This window comes from Homarus americanus, unplaced genomic scaffold (assembly GCF_018991925.1).
Source record: "Homarus americanus isolate GMGI-L3 unplaced genomic scaffold, GMGI_Hamer_2.0 scaffold32929, whole genome shotgun sequence".
Classification (NCBI taxonomy): domain Eukaryota; kingdom Metazoa; phylum Arthropoda; class Malacostraca; order Decapoda; family Nephropidae; genus Homarus; species Homarus americanus.
The window spans coordinates 2,458,112-2,480,868 of record NW_024737097.1 but is presented as its reverse complement, the minus strand read 5'-3'; the positions used below and the strand labels follow the sequence as shown (position 1 = coordinate 2,480,868).

General features: G+C 41.7%; 1 protein-coding gene across 1 annotated transcript in view; it reads left to right on the top strand.

Annotated features, from left to right (window-relative positions):
- LOC121873359 overlaps nucleotides 1–22,757 on the top strand; it is a 127,850-nt gene that overhangs the window by 23,044 nt on the left and 82,049 nt on the right. The window contains exons 2-4 of the mRNA XM_042376910.1: nucleotides 1,446–1,650; nucleotides 3,131–3,328; nucleotides 4,682–5,194. Of these exons, the coding sequence (XP_042232844.1) occupies nucleotides 1,446–1,650; nucleotides 3,131–3,328; nucleotides 4,682–5,194 (916 nt within the window). The remainder of the gene's footprint in view (nucleotides 1–1,445; nucleotides 1,651–3,130; nucleotides 3,329–4,681; nucleotides 5,195–22,757) is intronic.

Here is a 22,757-nt window from a genome sequence, read left to right as displayed (position 1 = left end):
TACATTCCGTCACTCCCCACCTCATGCCACTGCACCAATTTCAGTCACATCCCACCCCATGCAACTATACTGCATCCCTTTACAAAGCACCCCATGACACTATACTACATTCTGCCACTTCCCACGCCATGCCAGTGCACTGCTTTCCGTCACTGCCCACCTTGTGCCACTATACTAAATACCTTCACTTCCCTCCCTTTAGCATTTGCACTGCATTTCGTCACTTCCCACCTCATGTCTCTATACTGCATTTCTTCACCTCCCACCTCATTCCGCTATACTGCATTCCGTCACTTCCGACCTCCTACCACTATACTGCATTCTTTCACTTCCGACCTCCTACCAATATACTGCATTCTTTCACTTCCGACCTCATACCACTATACTGCATTCCTTCACTTCCCACCTCATTCCACTATACTGCATTCCGACAATTCCCACATTATACCACTATACTGCATTTCGTCACTTTTCTCCTCAACAATATCACAGATGCCTCCACCACTACCAACACTAATACTACCACCATTACCAACACCCTTACCACCACCACTACCACTTCAACTTTACCACCAGTGCTCTCATCATCACCACCACCACCACAACAGTTGTCAAACATGTCACACTCCCAGAGGACTGTTTTGAGTCATCAAGTCAAACATACACCGTTGTTTCTCTCCCAGTGTCATGCTGGCCCCTACCTGTGAAAGTAAACACAGTACAGAGGTGGCTGCATAGAGAGGGATACGCTGGCTTTTAACACGACCCAAAACAATGATGTGATGTTATGGGAGTTTTGCTTGAGTGTTAAGAAACGGTATGGGATGTTTGGTCAAATTAGCGAAGTCCTCCAGGTGGGAAGAACATATGGATGGTAGATCTTGATTCTTAGACAGCTTGGATTATAACAAAGTTCATAGTATTTGCAGAGAAGGGATATTAGCCTTTATTTAGTGGCAAGAGGCTGTGTCAGAGTAACCAAGATATGCCATTTATATAATTGGATGGAATATATCTGTATTCTTAAGTGCCTCTGGGTTTGGATTCTCAAGGTATTGTATGTTAAAGTTTCCCATTAATTGGAGATTCTAGGACGTTATCTGACTGGCACACTTCATCAACAAAACAAAGCAGTAATGGTGACCAAAAAAGGCGCCAAAATTATACTGAGACTCTACCGTAAACTGATGTGTTGTCTTCTCTCCAGCTCCAGAGGAAAATTTTATATAATAAGCTTTGAAGATCTGTACACACATTCTTATGTGTGTGGTTTCATATAAATTAAATAAAGTGATTGATGATGCATTTTAGAAGTCTCTCTGTCTCTCAATTTTACACTCTGTCTCTCTCTTGTCTCTTCATCATCTCAGTATACATCTCTGTCAATGTATGAATCTGTGGTCATCAGTTCAACAGTATGCTACACCTGTGTTCCTCTCTTTCAGTCACCCTCCTTCAAGTTCTCCCGGAAGGCGTCCTCGTCATACTCCCTCAAGCTAGAACCAGTGAGAGGCGGGGGTGGCAAGAACAAAGGGCGGAGGAAACCTGTGTCCACCCCAGCCTCCCCCAGCCGGACGAGAGAACCCCAGTGTACGTGCATGACAGCCGAGCAATATGCTAGACTCCGTGCACAAGACCCCAGATATAGAGGTAAGACCACCACCATAAGTTAACAACAAACTACTACCACTGGAGTTTTGATAAAAATCGGAGGGTAAAAAAAATATCGAACATTAAAATTCTGAAGTGTGCAGTGAGACACGCAAAGGCTTAATAAAAATTTCTTTAGGATAGAGAATAGTATTTTTTTCTTCGTCTTGGCGGCAATTGTAGAAAAATGCACCATTACAAGTGTGGTGATTTTCATTACGTCTAGCGCAATCATCAGTGATCGAACAAAATTATTTTGACATAGGTTTGCTAAAAAAAAAAAAATGTACTTTTTGCTCCATAAACCAATTACTAAATAAGAACCTGGACGCTACTCCAGCAACAGCGAGAGTTATACCTCGGACATTAAACACTAAAGCGTCTCTTACCGTATGACTTTTAAAAGACCGGCTCTGTTCCATAGTTGAATTTATTTGCTGTTTTTAATGCTTTTGCAGTCATTCCCTGATTTTTGCCCCCCCCCCCCCTTCTCCCACTGACCAGTCAAGTTACTGGGCTACTGCTTGTAAATCAAATGTATATTTTTGCTGTGGAATATATACTTAACATACTCTCAGTCCCCAACAAATTAAGGCCAAGTCACTTACTTGTCTCTGTGTCAGCCAACCTAAGAACTTAACTTTTCCACAACAACAGTGAACAGAGTTAAAGCTTGGGTTATTATTACCTTATTAAGACAAGGTAATGGCTTCAGTGTCTAGCTGTAACATCATGAAACCTTTGTGTCATTTACTGCAGTCTTTAGTCATTTTGATGTTGAGTGTCTATCCCAGATCTACCTGTCATAACACCTGTAGCCAACTGTATCTCATTAGGGATCATAATTGGATAATTTTAGAGGCTGTCATCAATAAAATCAACCTTAGATATTATAAATTTTGTGTTTAGGAAGGGAAAAATAAAGTTTATATTTCAGAATAAAATTTACGATGTGGACCACGGAAGGTCACTCCAAGCTGGTGCTGACTGTATCCTGATGCTCAACCCTTAATATTATGATTATGATCCTGCGTTTTGCACCTCTGTGTCATTTTGTACATTTATATTGTCTTAACTCTTTGGTCAGTGTTCCAGTTTCGGTCACATAATGTAGTGTGTGATATCCCTTTGCACATTTATATATACCTATGTACTGTACAAGTACTGTTCACTCTTTTTGCTTGACCAGAAGCCTTTAGATACTGTATATATAATAATAGTAATAACAAAATGGCTTATCGTGAATTATATTTTCACTGCTTTTTTATTTTAATTTTATTGTTATATTTTAGTTATGTTTAAAAGTTGGCTCATTGAAAATTCTTCTCAGAAAATTTAACTGGCACTTCTTATATACTGTACCATGAATAACCATGCTTGCTTACTTATTCTGGCTTATGGTCAGTTTTTTCGCCATAAGCATTTGATAATTTGCTAATTCTTCCTGGTATCTTTAGATAAGATCATATTTTCCTTACAGAAGACAGTGGACAAATTGAAAATAGCATTTTATGCAAGTGCAAACATAACTCTTATGAGACCACAGACACAGAAATAACAGAAAACGGAGATGTAAGAAAAAATTATATTATAGAAAATGGTTTCCACCAAGAGAGCACCTGCAGGGCGGCCTCCGACTCTCCCCCAGAAGTTTACGATAATCTTCAGTTTGAGAAAAGTTTGTTTGTTGTGTATTAGCTTTATCTAACACAAGGCTGGTGGTGGAGTTCTACTAACACAATTTTTTTTTTTACTGTAATATCAATTTTTGGAATAATTGATGTTATGATCATTATCACACCCACGTATTGTACACTCTGTCCCCAGTAATCTGAGACTGGTTAACTCTTCTGGTCGGGTACTAATATTGTTGAAGAAGTTAAGCAGATGTCCTCAGTCTACAGCACAATAATAATAATTGATAAATACTTCATAATATAGACGATGATTACAATCATTACACAGCAGTTTGTCGTGTGCTGTGTAGAAATGTGATAAATTAAGCTCTGCTATTGTGAATATCTTGTTAAAGACAGATTATACACCCATTCTAACAATAGGTGTACTTCTTGGTATCACTGTCATCTGTTTATATAAATTCTACAGCACTTTTATGTGAATATTCAAAATGAAAAATCAATTGGAATTTGGTAGCATAACACATAACATCAACTTCCCGATTTAAAACAATAGGAGAAGAACGAAACAGAACCAGAAAAGTCATTAAGCTTTTGATAAATGAATCTCTGATATGTTTTACATTGTTACCCACTTGGGCGGACAGTCACGTTGCTGTTATGCACTGTTTGCAAGTCAACCTTCACCAAGGAACTCATTGGTTCTCTCATTGCCTTATATTTTATTAAAGAAATTATCTATAACTGTGCATCTGGAAGAGAAACATGGCAGGGAACTTGTGGAGTTTTGTATAAATATTTAATAATTACCTGCATTTTTAATCAGTAATTTCATATAATGTTTCATTTCAACCAGTCTCTAAATATATATAGTAGTGATTTGGCAGTGATATAGGCCTGTTGGTGCTATTGTACACACTATTATAGTGCTAAATCACTGCGTTCATACTTGTTTTGGTATTAATCAGTTAATTCATGGTTTTGCATAGAGATGGACTAGAACTGCCACAGCACTGAGTTAACCTGGATTACAAGGACAGAGTGTAATTATATATTTGTTAATTGTTTTAGTTGTTGAAATTCTGTTAGCTGAGACATTTTGATGTTATTATCACTGTTAGAATCAACCATGCCTAGAAGAAAGAGGCCGGCCTCAGAAAAAAAACATTTAAAAACACGCCAATGCACTCACCTAAACATTATCTGCAAATTTTTATTAGGGTGAAATAAACACCTGCAAATGTCGGTTTTACTCTCATGAATTTGATAAACCATTTGTGGATTTTCAGATTGAAGGTAGGTACTCTATTATCTATCATTCTTGAATTGTCAAAGAAGTTAGTTCTTTATCCCCTTAATGGGATGCTCTGATCTAAGTCTGTGTATGGCCGCAGGTGCGTCGACTTTGCCGCGTACGCAGGGAGGCCGTGGGGTGGTTGAGGGCCCTGCCAGCCGCACCGCCAACCACGGTGCGGCTCATACCACAGCCACCAGCACCAACACCACCCAGGCAGCCATGTGTGACACGATGGCCTCGCGCCGTGGGGGAGACGGCTATTCCACCATGAAGCTCGGTGGTAATCGTGACCCTCGCCAGCCACCCTCACACCATGCCTCACATGCCTCCTTACACCATAAAAGTGGCACAGGAGTCGGCACTCTCTCACGTAAAGAAGAAGCTTCTGCTGCTGCTGCTGCCGCTGCCGCTGCTGCTGCTGCTGTTTCTGCTGCCAATGATCGAAGTGGTGAAACCCCGACATCAGGCAGCCGCGACAACCGCAGTCTTCGTGGCAGCCGAAGGGAACTCTCCTCCAAGAGTGTGGACTACTCAGAGATGGACACAGTACGAGAGACGGACACTCTGCGGCGCCGTGCCCGTAGCAAGAGCACCGACGACGTGACTAAAGGTGACCGAGATGACAGCCCCCTCAACCTCGATAGCAATACACTTAAGAAAATGTTGAGACCCATGACATCAGCGGAGTCACCCGCTACCTCCCCAGAGTCATGGCGCCATCGAAGGGATGGGGGTCTAGATGCCTCTTTATGGGGGTCCCTAAGTAGGGGGGGCTCCTCTGTCTCACATGCTGATGGTTTCAATTCTGAGCCGGAAGCACCCCGCCCACACCGCCTCACACCCTCCAGGTCGGCCATGAGTGTGCTGGGCGGGGACGGAGGCAGCGGGGGCCGCAGGGGCCGTGGGTTCCACCTGGACCTGGGTGAGCGTGAGTCTCCGCCCTCCGATCACCAGCTGTTCGACTTGGCCTGCTACGCCACCACGCCCTCCTCAAGTAGGCCGGCCCGCCGCGCCCACTTCATACCTAACACCTCGTCACAGTGGTCCTGCATGGTGGGCGTGGTGCCGCCTGGCCCCGTCCCCGGGCCCTGCTGCCCCCGCGCTGGCCACCTCCAACTTGTCTAGCCACACCCACTGGCTGCTCCCTTGAGGGCTGCCAGGTTCCAAGTTGACCAGGGCCTCCGCCGGCCAGCAACCACGGAGTCGGCTCCACAACCATGGCCAGTCAGCTCCCTCCCATGTGAACGTTCAGCAATGGTCCTCTTACCCCAGTGCCATGGGTGCACGACTCCGTGGTTCACAGGGGGCACGTGGCCCCCGGCCCCCTGCCGGGACCTTCTTTAACTTTCACTCACAGGAGCCATCAGTTGGACACTTGTTTTATCCTTCCTGTAGGATGACTTTACTTTGAACATCATAAATTTTCAATATTTTTACTTTCTAGACTGGCCAAACTTTTAATTCTAAAACACTAAGACGAGGTGTTAGATTTTTTCATTCAAATGACGTTTGCATGATTGCTTAGATTTGTTTTGATTGCATGTTCTCTGCATGACATATATTTTATTTATTATTACCTTATTTGGTGCACAATTGAGGTAGTTCCAGTATGACCCATTGGTAATTATGGTTTTATATACATTGTTTATTTATTACCTAATCGTATCACTTTCGGGAAATATCCTTTGTTGTTAACACATCCTACAATAACTGAGAAATTACTTTCAAACACTCCAAGCTTACATTGAACAAATTCATCCATTAAACTTCGATATTAATGTTGATTGAAAACTTATTTAAACATCTTCATAGTTTTGGCAACATACAGTTGTTTTGGTTTGTGTTCTTTTCTCCTTTACGAGTGTCTGTGTGATGGAAGGTGAGGAGTGACTGACTGACACCACCAACAGATGGTTAAAGGCAGGGTGGGATCAATGGTTAAAGGCAGGGTGGGATCAATGGTTAAAGGCAGGGTGGGATCAATGGTTAAAGGCAGGGTGGGATCATTGGTTAAAGGCAATGGGTGGGATCATTGGTTAAAGGCAGGGTGGGATCAATGGTTAAAGGAGGATGGGACCATGGTTAGGGGTGGATCAATGGTTGGGGCAGGGATCAGAGATGGGGTGGGATCAATGGTTAAAGGCAGGGTGGGATCAATGGTTAAAGGCAGGGTGGGATCAATGGTTAAGGTGGGATCAATGGTTAAAGGCAGGGGGTGGGATCAATGGTTAAAGGCAGGGTTCAAAAAGGCAGGGTGGGATCAATGGTTAAAGGCAGGGTGGGATCAATGGTTAAAGGCAGGGTGGGATCAATGGTTAAAGGCAATGGTTAAAGGCAGGGTGGGATCAATGGTTAAAGGCAGGATCAATGGTTAAAGGCAGGGATCAATGTTAGGAGGTGGGATGCAAAGGCAGGGTGGAATCATAGGGTGGGAGGCAATGGTGGGATCAAGGCAGGCAAAGGCAGGGTGGGATCAATGGTTAAAGGCAGGGTGGGATCATTGGTTGCAGTGGTGGGATCATTGGTTAAAGGCAGGGTGTGGTAAAGGCAGGGTGGGAGGGTGGGATCATTGGTTAAAGGCAGGGTGGGATCAATGGTTCAATGGTTAAAGGCAGGGTGGGATCAATGGTTAAAGGCAGGGTGGGATCAATGGTTAAAGGCAGGGTGGGATCAATATGTTTAAAAAGGCAGGTGGGATCATTGGTTAAAGGCAGGGTGGGGATCATTGGTTAAAGCGGGGGGGATCATTGGTTGCAGGGGGATCATTGGTTAAAGGCAGGGTGGGATCATTGGTTAAAGGCAGGGTATCAAGGTTAAAGGCAGGGGGATCAATGGTTAAAGGCAGGGGTAGGGATCAATGGTTAGCGCAGGGTGGGGATCAATGGTTAAAGGCAGGGTGGGATCAATGGTTAAGGCAGGTGGGATCACGGTTAAGGCAGGTGGGATCTGGGTTAAAGGCAGGGTGGGATCAATGGTTAAAGGCAGGTGGGATCAATGGTTAAAGGCAGGGTGGGATCAATGGTTAAAGGCAGGGTGATCAATGGTTAGAGGCAGGGTGGGATCAATGGTTAAAGGCAGGGTGGGATCATTCACCATCAAATTATTATGATTCATTCACTGAAGTTGAATGGAAACTCTCAGGAGTACTATATAATTGATGGATTTGACATGGTGGTGATGGGAGTGGTAGAGGAGGAAGTGCTGGATACGTGAGATAGATAGATTTTGAATGGTGATGAGACTGTGGTGGAAGCTTTAAGAGATGGACATACTGTGTGAGATAGATATAAATTGAGTGGGAGATGTGACAGTGATGCAGAAGTTGAGTGGGGAAGGCCTAAATAAGTAACTCAATATGTACCAACCGTGAGTGATGAAGATAAAGATTAGTACAAACACTGAGTGGTGGAGACACAATGATCCAAACTCATAAGTGGTGACGTATGGGATTGGTGCAAACTGAGCGGTACAAATATGGGACTAATGTAAGTTCAGCATGATGAGCATCTGTTATCTTTGGGTCAACAGGTAAAGTGAAAACAGCCAAAATAAAAATGCATGCGAATGGACTGGTTCAAATTATGAATCTTCAGAGAATAAGAAGATGGAGTATAAGATAGAATAAGGTAGAAGGTGTTAGAACAATTACAATATGGAAGTGACTGTACTATGTGAAGGAATGGATGAATAGAATAGAAAAGTAGGAGACTGCTTAATATACCCAATAATAGATATAAGATGTAGGGATAATGTAGTGAAGGTTTTAGCTAAAGGTTCAAATGGTTATGAAGGTTAACTAGTAATTGAATCTATATTCTTATTTGTTAAATTGGATAGATATTTAGGCTTCTTGTTGTAGAAGGCACAAACTGTAGTAGAATGCATTGGTTACAACACTTGGAATGAATGAATCAAGGGTAATTTTGTATTTGCTCTTGACTCCAAACCATCCTGCATCGTAGTGTGAAAATACTTGAGATAGTGAAAAAAGTAGTTAAAGTATCATTTAGTGCTGGTAAAGTGACTAAGTAAGATTTCGCTGATGCAGGGGGTTACAAAGACTGTACTGTTAGTTGGTGTGAATATTAATGGACACAGGACAGTTTTGAATAGGGAGGAAGGCCATTTGTTGCTGTAAAAAATAAAGGTAAGAATTTCCCCTAACATGAAATGATTTTTTCAGTGCCTCTTTCAGACAGGATATAATTCACAAGTAAACATGAAGTGAGGAGTGAAAGGTTTGAATAGACATTTTGGGATGCAGAGTTATGCCTTAGTTTGTGTACAACACCATACTACACCGTCGATCAGTGCCATCATGTTCTGTTGCACTTCTCCATTTGTGACTTAAGAGTGTGTAAAGGAATCCTGGGACTGTTGTGATATTGGGATTAATTAAGGAGCACATTAAAAGATATTTCGAGGAATACTGGTGAGGGCATAGTTAGAAATAAAGAATAAGGTTGGAAGAAATTGCAACTACAGTACTAATTTGTTCGTGTTTACAATGGTATTGTAGGAATTCGTGGTATAATGTTGTCTAGCACTCAGGATGGATGGAAACTCTAAGGTGGTTTTCTTGTATAATATAAGTTATATGATAGACAGTCTGGTGCTGGAGGTGCCGTGTGGTGAGGAGCTGCTCAGTAGAGACGTTCGGTGAGTAGCGTGTTGAAGGAGGTAGATGTGCAGGAGCTTCGTTAGAGAAGATGTTGCCTGTTGCTGGCCTCCTGGTTGAATGAATGCTGACAGCGTGGAGCTTGCTGGAGGAGGTGTTGCTTGTTCAAGAAGAGAGATCAGAATGAATCTCAATGGAGAGACAGAGCTTATATACCCAGCAGCCGTGAGTCCTCTATGAGTCATGTTGGGAAAACCCGAGAAAGTCGCCGGTCTTTGGTTCGTTGCTAGGTTACGGTAACATCTGCTGTCGCCGCTCGCTTGGTTGCTAGGATACGGCGGCGCATCGGAATGCGGATACGCAGTTGTAGGGGAGACGTCCACTACAGTATCTTAGCAGTACGTATATATAAGATACTGAGTTAGATAACGGTGACATAATGTAAGGTTACATGTCAGGAAGCCAGGAAAATGATGCAGTCGATGGACTTTGTGTGTACACAATAGAAGTTAAGATATGAATGTGGTATTAGTCATGACACCAACAGTTTAGTGAAGCAATTGAATTTAGAAATGTAGGTGGAAATACAAGTTCGATATAAAAAAAATGCAACCTGTTACTTGATACGTCTATTATATAAAAAAGGATATGGAATTTTTTGTGACTTTTTTTTCTTGGTGGATTTGTGTATTTAAACTTTCACACGATAATACTATTTGTAGTGAAAATACTGAACATATTTGATTTTTTTCCTCAACCTACAGTGTTATGATGCTGATAAAGGTGCCAAGTAGACTCTGCAAAACTTGACATCAAGGTTCGAAATGATAGCAGTTTAAGATAGCTGAACTTTTATGATATCAGTATGAATAATGCTGCATTATCTTAATTCTGTACAATGAAATTTAATTCTCATTCACCGTACATTAAACAAAGAAATCTTCAGAGTTAAGGGAAATAATTCATAAATCTTCAAGAGAGCAACATGGAACTCCTAATTTTGTTGTTGTTCTTGTTTCCTCAGTTTAGTTCCTCCAGACAGCCAATGACTCCCACCAGTTACTCTCAAAGATCCCCTGTAGAGGCTGTGTTGAAGAGTTAACTGTGTTGTGTTAGGGGTGAACAGAAAATTGTCAGATATGATGTGTGGGGTTGATTTGCTGTTTGGAATTTAGTCATAATCTGCTGACTGAGAATAAATTATGGATGTGTTTGTGGGTCTTCGTGATGAGGGGGTTGGGGATAGGTTGTTGAATATATTTGTGGTCCTTTGCCTAAGGCCATTGTGGAGGAGGATGGTAGAGCATGGTTGAGTGTTGCTAGGCTGCTGCTGGGTATTGAGCACCACATGTTGAGGTGGTCATGCATGGACATATCGTTGTTTCTGCTTGCAGATGGCTGATGTCTGTATTATTGCAACCTCTTGTAGTTCTAAGAACTTCATCTTATGCTTCATGGCTGATGTCCTTTTCTAGGAGACTTAATAATTATTGTTGAGAGTCCTAGACTGTAAATCTGGGTTAACCCTCAGAGATCATAGATAAGAATTTATTCGTGAATTAGCTATGGTTCTTGTCACAACGAAGACCCAAAGGAGATCTGTACAAATAATTGTTCACCGATTAAATTAAGAAACAATGAGTTGTGAGCATCGCGTCAACATACAGTACATGCAATTTGACCCTCATCTAGCTCGGCCTCAGCTGAGTTCTCAGGCATCAATTTCTTCAGTCCTAGGATAGCCTTCATGGTGTGTTGTTGTCTCCCCGGTAGCTCTATCTCTGTCTCCCCAGTTGGAGCATGGAGGTAAGTACATTTACTTCTGTTTTCTCTATTAGTGACGTTTTAGGCCGATCTACAAAGTTCCCAGTGTTCATAGGCTTATGTAAGGCATTCATCTTTGTTTACATTGCACTGTATTAATTTGCTAACAGTCAAACTTTCATCCAGTCAGTGTGTTACTTTAGGGATACCAACATTACTCAAGTCAGGTTAAGGAAACAAGGCTAGAGAAACTCAATATTGTTCTGCTACCTGGGTGACATGATCAGTGCATGGGAGGTTTAAAAGTCTGCTCAGTTGCAAGACTCGGGAGTTGCTGCCTTTGTTGATGGCAAGAGGACCTTCTCTTCGTGTAAAAGGACAGATGCATACAACTAGTGTGAGAGGTGTGATGTTGTTTAGCAGTGAAACATGTATGGTAAAAGAGGTTGACATAAACAGACTTAAGCAAGCTGAAATGAAAAGGGTAAGGTGGACATACAATGTGATACACAAAGATAGGAAACCCTGCTCTGAGCTAAGAGGGTGGCTGGGTTTTGAAAGTACAGTATTGGCAAAGTTTTATGTAGTTGTAGGCAGTGATAGCTTGGACATGTGGAGAGAATGGAAGAGACCAATTGGGTCAAAAGATGCACGAGTCTAAATGTTGAAGGGAGGAGAGCCAGGAATGGTATTAGGAGAGGTTGTAAGAAATGGCATTGTGAGTTAAAAACCTGAGAAGAAAGGCTGCAATGGTTCGTGCAGCAAATTATTTGTATATCATACAAGAGCTGGATGTATATCACTCTTGATTTGGTGAAGCTGTTAACTTGTTACGTGTGTGGTCATCAGAGTTATGACAGCCAATTAAGTACAGTAGTTGTTTGCTGCATCGCTATCATACTCGAGGGTAATATACCCTAATTTTTATTATTAATTGTAAGATCATGCTTAGCTACATAGTGAAAGACCCTAAAGAACATAAAGTAGTTCCCAGTCGACTCTCACAGTTACAGATTGTAAACGCAGCACTGAATCAATATTTATAAATCAATTGTCGTCTATTGTTAAAACGGTTATATTCCCAGTCCCAAAATATTATCCAAATATTTATTTAAACCTCCTACATTTATTTTTATTCCTTATTTTATATGTTAACTAAACCTACTTGAGAGATATCTATGACAAGAACTGTAATAGATATGTGCCGTGAAAGCACCTAAAAGGAAGTGAAGTAAGGGAGGGTAGGTGGAGAAGAGAGGGGGTGCAGTTTTACACAAGCCAGTAATCCAAAACTAATTCTTTGTACTAGTAATAAATTTAAGGACTGTCCAAAATAGGAATTGTTTATAAAGTGTGACATAAATAAAGCCATACAGTATTTGATTAATTGGGTGACTTATCTCCTAGAGGCTTGCAGATGAGTATCACTGGTCTGCTGTTTGTTACCGACTTTAGCATCACTGGATGCGAGTCCCCACACTCTACCCGTACAACATTTGCAGTATCCACACTCACGTCTAGTATGTTCACAGCCTCACATTACACTTCCTACTGTGACCTGCTTATAGTTGCTGGCGAGTATGAGGGTGTGAATTTCAAGAACACAAGAAATGTGGCTCACTGTGGCCTTAGTTGTAAGTCACAACTACATTACCTCTGCTACTAGAAATGGCAACACTGTTCCAGCAATAACCATTGACAATGATAAATGAAGTGAGAATATAAATTACAAGTAAATTTGCTGAGTAGAGTAGGAATTGGCCAAAGTCACGTGCAGAAAAGTAAAGTATAATTTGGAATACATTAAGCTGTCCACAAAGCTGTGCCGGTAAATTAAGTTGTAGTAAAAAGCCTAACTAGTCAAGGAAGCATGATAGAGGTTGTAACAAAACTTAACTTAGGTAAATAGTTGAGGTACACGATGTTGCAAGGATTTGTTTCTGAGAAATCAAACTAGAATGGGTGCAGCCACAACACCTGACATGGCAACTTATAGCCTCTCTGCCCCTAGAAGCCAAAATTAAGTGAGACACACACACACACACACACACACACACACACACACACACATATATATATATATATATATATATATATATATATATATATATATATATATATATATATATATATATATATATATATATATATATATATATATATATATATATACTAGGGGCATCGCCGCCCTCCGGGCGGCTCTTTCGCAAGGCCACGGTAGGCCACGGTAGGACGCCACCTTCCGGGAGGCTCCACATTGTCTCACTGTAGTGCATTAAGGTAGACCACATTTTTGGTTTGCCATTAGCAGCAAGTATGTACAGATTTTTGGCAGTTCCCACTCTGGAGCATCCAACATAGAACTGTCCATGAGAGGAGCAGGGAAACACCAGGTTTAGGCCAACCATCTTTAGGGACTGTCCCTGGCTTTTGTAGATGGTAATGGCAAAGCTCACTTTAACCGGGAACTGAAGTCGCTTGAACTCAAATGGCAGGTCAGTGGTGATGAGAGGTATCCTTGGTATAAAAACGTCCTCTCCTTTAGCTTTTCCTGTCAGTATTGTAACTTCAACTGAGTAGTCTGTCTCTCTGAGCAACTCCCTGTTTGCAGCTACTGGTTCTTCTCGGTTTGGGGAAGGCAATCCAAAATCAGTCAGGCTTTATCCGCATAGCTTCATCACTTTGTCTTCCAGCATGATCAGAGCCCTGATGAACATGTCATCCATGAACTCAATCTCTTGACCAGGATGTTCTCTTCTTGCTTGATGAAGCAGATCCTCTGAAAGACTTTCTTGGTGGTTTTCCCAGAGCTGGCTTGGGTTGGAAAGTCCACATGTAGCAATCATGATGGCAAACAGGTTCCTCATTCTCATTGGCGATTGAGTAGCTGCTGCCTCTTCTAATGTGTCATTCCAGTGACCATCATCTTCCAGTAGGCCAAGAAGATTGCACGCTTCCTGATAGGTTCTGCAGACTTGTCCATTCACTGTCGTGAGTGCTGCATATGATGTTGGGCCACGGATGTGGTGCAAAAGTAGTCTCAAACAATAGCATTCAAAGTTGTTGGGGTGAACCGTGTAGACACGTCCCAAAGCATTGCCTGACTTTATCCCTGGATATCCTTCAACATCGGATCCTTGAGCTCTTCTCTGGAACTTTTTCATCGAAGCCTGTCATAAGTAGAACTTGGGTACGTCAACATACAGGAGTATTTGAACAAACTCATCTTCCTGTGAAGGCTTGAAGAATGCAGTGAGGGTCGTATCAGCAGGATTTGCCATTTGATTTTGGAGGGACTCTTCTGTGAAGTATACTCTTTGTCCATTGTCCAGGTGAACACCCAGATGAACTACTGTTGGACATCGTTCGTGTATGGGAAAATTAAAAATTCTCCATAGGGCTTCATTGCTGCATATATAACGGCCTTGCTGAAACTGTGTCACCTCATCATGATTTCCATCCTTTTCCAATGCAAAGATCGCTTGGTCAGAGCCTTTGTTGACGTATTTGCAGACATACTTGATGGACTTGACTGAATTGCAGAATTCCGCATTGATGTGCGCATTGAATGCTTTACTCAAAAGAGGATTGTAGGGGACCACCCATTTGTTGTCTACTGTTGTTTCACTGTCTGTTCCAGGTCGCAACACTGCTGTAAAACCTCCATCGCCTGGCGCTCTTCTCCTTTACTGAGGATAGCCATCTTCTCCACTCTGAGTATCCTTTATCAGGTCTTTTGGGAAGTTTTTGGTGCAACGTCCATGTTTCATGCATGGAGAGTGTCTGTTGAATGGTCCACATGGCCCATGAATCATTTGCTTCTTGATAATCTCATAGAGAACTGGATTTTTTTCTGGATCAGGAAACTCTGCTCATATCCCTTTGTCAATCATGTTCGGTCGAAGTTTCTCTTTCAGCTGTGTCAAATGGTGTAGCTCTTATTGGCGACCTGGGGTGCAATGGTAAGCATGCTCGCCTCGCCAGCAAGCGGACCCGGGTTTGATCCCAGAGAAAAGTGAACAAACGGGCAGACAGACTATATATATATATATATATATATATATATATATATATATATATATATATATATATATATATATATATATATATATATATATATATATATATATATATCAGCTCTGTTGAAAACTGTTGATGTGCACAGGATGGCCCACTTTCAGATGATCATGAACATTCTCTGGGCCACCAAATTTCAGCCTTTTATCTTTTAAAAAAATTGAGGGCGTTCCACCTTTGGGAGTGGGGAGCCAACCACTGGGGCCAGTCTCCCCAAATTTCACTTTTTTGACGTCTGGGGTACATGTGCTTCCCCGTGTCAAATTTCAGCTTTCTATCTTCAAAACTGTAGCTGTGTATTATAAACATCCACACAAAGACACTGCGATTTAAAAGTCACTATGCACATGGTTCCACCTTTGGAGACCAGGGCCAATCCTGCAAAATTCCACTTTCGTGGCAATTCTGGGGAGCATGCCAGATTTCAGCTCTTTATCTTAAAAACAAATGTGACTACAAAGGAAACAGTCAGACTTAAGGTTTTATATATATTTGTTTATAAAATAAGGAATTCTTGTTCCCATCCCAGATCTTTAAAGTTATTAGATTTCATATTTCAGCAATATGATAAATTAAGTTACTTGCACACCACTATCGGAAAAAGAATGGTTGAGAGAAGACTTAGTGCTGAGGAACCTACACACTATCAAGTATGTTTGCCAAACATGGTGTTTGATCATATAATTTGAGAGTGTGTGTGTGTGGGAAAGTTTGAAGGTATGACCAACATGTTTGAAGAAGATTAAACAAGTTTGATATTTTCTCGTTCAACATGACGTTTGTCAAACATGTTGGATAGTGTATGGAAATGAATGATCCAGCATGCTCAGTCGAGTAGTAGTAGCCATGGCGAGCGCACGGGACTCCCATGAGTTTTGGAGAGAGTTTATTGAACTTTATTAGCAGTATCTATCATTGTTATGGCAAATAAAAAGCGAAGATTACAAAAATAGATCTCTTAAACAAGAATGTTATGGGAAATTAGTGGAAACGATGAAAGAAATCATCCCTACTGCAACCAAGGCCACAGTGACTAGGAAAATTAATTCCTTCTGCACCAACTACAGGAGGGAATTAAAGTTCTTATATTCTTGAGATGATACCACTAGTTCCTTTAATGGGGCGTCGTGGGAGAACCTGGGTCTTTTTCTGTGCCATTCCTTCATCCATAATTTTCTTTTTCGTTTTTTCTTTGAAGTCTCTGTTTCAAGAGCAAGTATAATAGCAATACAGGCTGCCTCCTTACTCAAGCTGCCACCCAGTGTTGAGGCGGCGCGTACCAGACACCAACTGAAGTTTGATCTTTCTAGTTGTGAAGTGTGTGGCGATGTATGATACATGATCAAACATGTGAGTGGGCGCCTTAGAAACAGCATGTCGTCAGCGTGCTCCACGGTTGAGTAAAACACACTTGCCCAGCAAACACTTTTGATTGGTGAAAACATTTCCATCCGTGTTTAGGTTGGTGTGTCTGGACAAATAGACTATATTCGTTACTGACAGAAAGCCAATTATTAAGCCACTGGAAGAAGTAACGTACTGGAAACCCATCCTGGAATATGTATCGTGGGTAAAAGAAACAAAAGACACTAAATATGAAAGCCTTTATGTACAGTCACCCAAAAAAGTCCTGTCGCGAACCATGAACCCCGAGATTCAGACTCTTGAATCCGAAGCATTTATGTACAGAATAATGTGTCAGTGTCTACTGCTTCGGGTTCACGAGTCTGAATCTCGGGGTTCATGGTTCGCGACAGGACTTTTTTGGGTGACTGTACATAAGCGTACAGTACATTCCTGTACCAAGAGTACCGTGTTGTATCTACAGTAAGCCTACCTACTGTAGGTGTATCCCAGTGTAGCTGTGACCAGTTGTGCCTAGTATACAAGATGGTACACAATTCGGGTGACTTTTTCCCGGTGGCTTTATGACCTAGGCTGCACAGTGTGGCTTTATAACCTAGGCTGCAAACTGTGGCTTTATGACCTAGACTGCAGTGTGGCTTTAAAACCTAGGCTGCACACTGTGGTTCTATGACCTAGGCTGCACACTGTGGCTCTATGGAGTGGATTTATTACCTAGGCTCCACAGGGTGGATTTATTACCTAGGCTCCACAGGGTGGCTTTAATACCTAGGCTCCATGGAGTGGATTTATTACCTAGGCTCCACAGGATGACTTTATTACCTAGGCTCCATGGAGTGGCTTTACTACCTAGGCTCCACAGAGTGGCTTTATTACTTAGGCTCCACACAGTGGATTTATTGCCTAGGCTCCACAGGGTGGCTTTAATACCTAGGCTCCATAGAGTGGATTTATTACCTAGGCTCCACAGGGTGGCTTTATTACCTAGGCTCCACACAGTGGATTTATTACCTAGACTCCATGGAGTGGCTTTATTACTTAGGCTCCACACAGTGGATTTATTACCTAGGCTCCACAGGGTGGCTTTATTACTTAGGCTCAACACAGTGGATTTATTACCTAGGCTCCACAGGGTGGCTTTATTACCTAGGCTCCACAGGGTGGCTTTATTACCTAGGCTCCACACAGTGGATTTATTACCTAGCCTCCACAGGGTGGCTTTATTGCCTAGGCTCCATAGAGTGAATTTATAACCTAGGCTCCACAGGGTGGATTTATTGGCTAGGCTCCACAGGGTGGCTTTATTACCTAGGCTCCACAGGGTGGCTTTATTACCTAGGCTCCACACAGTGGATTTATTACCTAGGCTCCACAGGGTGGATTTATTACCTAGGCTCCACAGGGTGGCTTTATTACCTAGGCTCCACAGGGTGGCTTTATTACCTAGGCTCCACAGGGTGGCTTTATTGCCTAGGCTCCACAGGGTGGCTTTATTACCTAGGCTCCACAGGGTGGCTTTATTACCTAGGCTCCACAGGGTGGCTTTATTACCTAGGCTCCACAGGGTGGCTTTATTGCTGGTGGTCTTTATACCATCAGCTGTCTCGGTTTACCCCATACTGTACACCAGCTCCTCTCCCACTACAGCTGTCGTGGATGAGTAGAGTAGTGAAGTCCTGCTGTAGTGTTATTATGCATTTAATATTTGTAGTAGTTTTAAGTGTACAGTAATTTTGATAATTTAATAGTGAATAAAGAGTAAATTTGCAGCTTCAATCACAACTACTGTTCGACCATAAATGTTTCTTTTTCCCATGGTATTTGGTGTGATTTAATCGAATTTGACCTTCATTTCCGTCGGAAATGAGTTGTTTTTGGGTTTTACCCCCCAATACAACCCTGCCCCAACCAACCAAAAGAAACCTACCTAACCTTAGCTAACTTCATAATGCCCCGCTATATAAAACGGCGTATTTATTTTGTTTTATATCTGATACCAATGAAAGCAACTTTGCGAAGTATCCTTAGAGTATTTTTTTTATGGACGGGAGTATGCTCTGACCGAGCGGGTCAGTTGTAAACAGTCGACACGTGGTGACTGAATGTGGTAAACACAAAATTGCACTCACCGAGTTTGGGAGTTGAAACTGCAATAATTGTAGTATGGAATAAAGTACGTAACTCCTGTGGTGTGTTAAGGGAATGCCATAAGGTACACTCAACGCCATCGTTCACTACCTCTACCACTAAACTGAGGTGCATCATATAACTTAATTATGTACTTACGATATATATCCTCAGTTACCCAGAGAGATTGAAGCGCCCGCAACTACCTAGCTTATACTACAGGACGGCTAGTGGGCGACCCAATAGAAGTGTATAAACATCTCTAGTCGAATGTACAGTCGGGGTCAAAAGTCTCTTGAAATACTTGACAGTATTTGGCATGTAAGTACCCGAAGATCTTAAGTATTAGGGAAAGTTTTATCCCATTTTGTGGTTCAGGCATAATATATGATGACAAGTAGTATTATTAGTATATCCCAATCATATATGTATAACTCAGAAGTAGATGTCAGATATTGCTAAGTGTTCAAGACTTTTGACCCCGACTGTACATACCTGGAGCTGGCAGACGTCCGCCCCACAAGGGGTCACAGCTCAAGGTTGAAGAAGTCACAAGTCCAGAAAACTGTGAGGGCAAATTTTTTCGGAGTGAGAATTGTGAACTCTTGGAACAATCTGCCGGGGAGCATTGTGACGGCTTCGAGTGTGAGCTCATTCAAGGCCAGACTACCAACACTGGAGCAGGTTCCGATATATTCAGGAACCAGTGCATGCACAGTATCTGCCAACAGTGCGTAACAGAGGCGTGGCCGACCGCCCAAGCGGCTAACGAGCCGATCAGTGGCGAAGAGGATAAAAGTAAAAGTATGATTACTTTCCTTTTTTTTCGTCATATGATCGGTATTAAGAACATCATACCTGTGCAGCTGCGGTTAGTCATTTAACTCTTCATTGTTCTTTCTTCATCCCCAATAAGTTGTTATTCATAAAAATCCTTATTATTAATCTAAAATTTCATAAATAAGGATCTGAACTGCGTACTGTATTATTAGTTTAAGGGGAAATTAGCCAAACTGTTGACAGTGTAAACGTTGTATATTTTATGCAGTATAGAGGGTCTTCGTTATCCACGGGTTGAGACAAAAAACGCCTCTGATAACGAATCCACTTGAAGCAGGGAATTAATCCCATAAGAAATACTAATGGAAATAGGTCAAATTGGGACCATGACATTGTACACTACACTCAAAATAAAATTATATATCTTTTAACAATTATTTACCTTAGAAACATTTGTTAAACATTTGATAACACATTGTGAGGGGGCGTCAACAAACAAGCTGCCACCAATGTGAGGGCGCGGGTTCCCTCTCTTTCTCTACACCACCCTCATCTTACTTACTTCTCTTAGTCTTACTCTTACTCAGTTCCGTCACCTATTCTTTTGGTAGCATGGACATTCTTTTGGTAGCATGGTCATTCTTGTGGTAGCATGGTCAGGGTCTAGGCACGTGGGTATGGTAATTCTGGTATCAAGTCACTTGGATGGAAATAAAGGTAAAATACTGTGGGAGAAATGAATACACCTAAAGTACTCTAAAAACAAGTTTATTAATATGCAATCAATGGGGAAAGATATTGTATTAATCATATAACTACCAGGCTCAACTCCTGGGCTTAGTGCAAACTCAGTCCCTTCTTCTTTACTCTTACTCACAACATTACTGGTGTTACATTACATGGCACTCATTGTAGATTATTTGCTCAACATATACGTTAATAATGACACTAGCATATACAGGGGTCCACTACCCAACATGGGATAAGTATTTCCATCTAATTATCCCTAACCTACGGGTTACAACACTCTCTGTGGACATACACTTCCAAGGAGTAACCCAGGGCAGAACACTGGGGCTCACGACCTTTGTTATTGTGGGGTAGCCAGACACATGGCGGGTCTGGGGTCTGGCCCAACGAAGCCGTGGGGCACATTAATCAGGCCGCATCGGTGCCATCGTTTCGTATATGATCCCTGCTGGTTATTTACTACATCCGGGGCCGTTGTTGAATGGTTGCAAGAATCACAATGGGATCTGGAGAAACATGGGAGCAGCGTCAGGGAACATGACAACACAAACAACTCTCTTGTCTAGACGACAGACGTATTTACGTTATATTACTTCTACACTGGGTGAATGACAATTCAACTGTTAAATCATGAACACTGGTGAACACTGATATTCACTACAATTGACTGAATTAACTGAATGGCTACACAAAACATACCTGGAGAAACATGGAAGCAGCGTCAGGAGCGCTCTCCCTGGCTCATCTTGAGTTATATACCCCTGAGTTGCCAGTGATCGCTACTCACGCAATGACAATAATTACAAACAAACTAACTGTTACTCATTCAAAGATGACCCTCAGTTGACAAAGGTCTGGCGAATTACTTGAGTTGATTTACACAGACTAATTCAAGATTGAGCTTCCCAGGAGAAAGTGGAATAACAACGTATTGACAACTGTGTTCGAAGGCGGGACTTACTGGGAGGGATCACAAGGGTAAACACGCTCCTTCTAGGGGATAGCTAGCCAGCTACCCTCTCATGTTTTGCGGTCGTGGAGTTTAATAAGAATCATTAGTTAAATAGATCAGCAATCAACGCGACCATGACAACATTAGTTTAAGATTTTTTTTAACTTTATAGGTTATTTAACGTCCTTAAAGTTCATTTGGGTCAGTGTGTTGAACACAAGAACAGTGGGGAAAACTGCCCATGCTGGGCAGTCCCATTTATACCCAACCCCTATCGCTCGTATATCCGTCCAACCTATGTTAGCATAATATTTGTTTTGTTTTTTACTTAGCTTCAAAGGTAGAGATGTTTGGCTTGATTGGATTGATGGAGATGGGTGTTGGGAGAGGAAGATTAGTGGAAGGATGAAAAGGAAACAGGACGAGGTAGATTGTCCACTCCCACTCTTCTTTTGCCTAATCACTTCAATTTTACATCTATACTAAAGCTAGTGTGCATCGTTTTGAGCGCTGCACCACCCTGTTTGGGTTGGGAACTCATTGCTACAAAAATTTTAAAATAATTCACCACAACATGCACGAAAGGCAGGAGTCAACACAACATTACAGCGATCCGGATGAAACAAAGCGGGAGATTGGCGGCGTTTGGCGGAGTCTCGCGGCGAGACACGTTCATGACGCCAGGAAGAGGATGAAATTACAAACACTTGCGGTAAAAATCCGGGCTTTTGATGTGGATGGTCTCAAAAAGTTGACCACTTAACTGCGAAACCGCGGATAGTAAATACTCTTATAAGGAGGACCTCCTGTACATTGTATTGTGAGAATTTTCTCTCAAGTACTTTCAGCCACTTTATATTGTAATATTGGGTATTTCCCTGTGTATCAGACAATGGAATGCTCTGATTCCTGCATATTAAACATAATTAACACAACCCCGTGTACTGTAGTTGAAGCTTTATCAGCTATGGTGTTTGTGAGTACAGTCCAGTACTGTACTTTGAGTGTGATAATTTTGGTATTATTGCATTTTCACACCCCACATTCCTAGCACTAATCTATTATCAAATTCGAATAAGACGTCTAATTATAAGATAATTTTCATCTATTACATTACCGTCGCAAATGTATAATAACGGAGATAGCATATCCAAAATTTTCTCTATTTTCTTCCATTAATCTTCCACCATTATCGCCTACCTAACCTCCCACACTACCGTATGTGTCTCCTTCATAAATCATCACGCGCATGCGTTCCCGTACACGTCACGTGGCCAATCAAAAACTTCTTTTTTTTTTGCAACCAATTAAAATTGGTTTTTATTTAATTTGCGGTATTTTTGGCCCAATCAAATTCGCTTTTTATTTTGGGTCTCATATTTCGAAATTCAAATTAATTTCCGACCATGGAAGTCTGCGATGGGTGTCACTTAAATTATATGGAGCTGATAGAGAGTTTTTGGTGTTCTTCCAACCTCAGTAAAGTGTCCTAAGAGCAAGACTGAATGTAAATATTGCAAAGACCAACATATGTGGCGTTGTGTAAGACTCTCAGAATCCAACGACGAACAAGAACCAGGCCAATAAGGTAAGAAATAGGTGATTCCATCATATGGTGAGAGTCAGTTAGTTAAGGTTAGTTTGGTTTTTGTTTTTCTAGTGTTTTTTAGTGTATTTTTTATTCGCTTAGCCATTATTTTTTTTTCGGAAAACGTCCCTCGAAAAAAATTCGATAAAAAA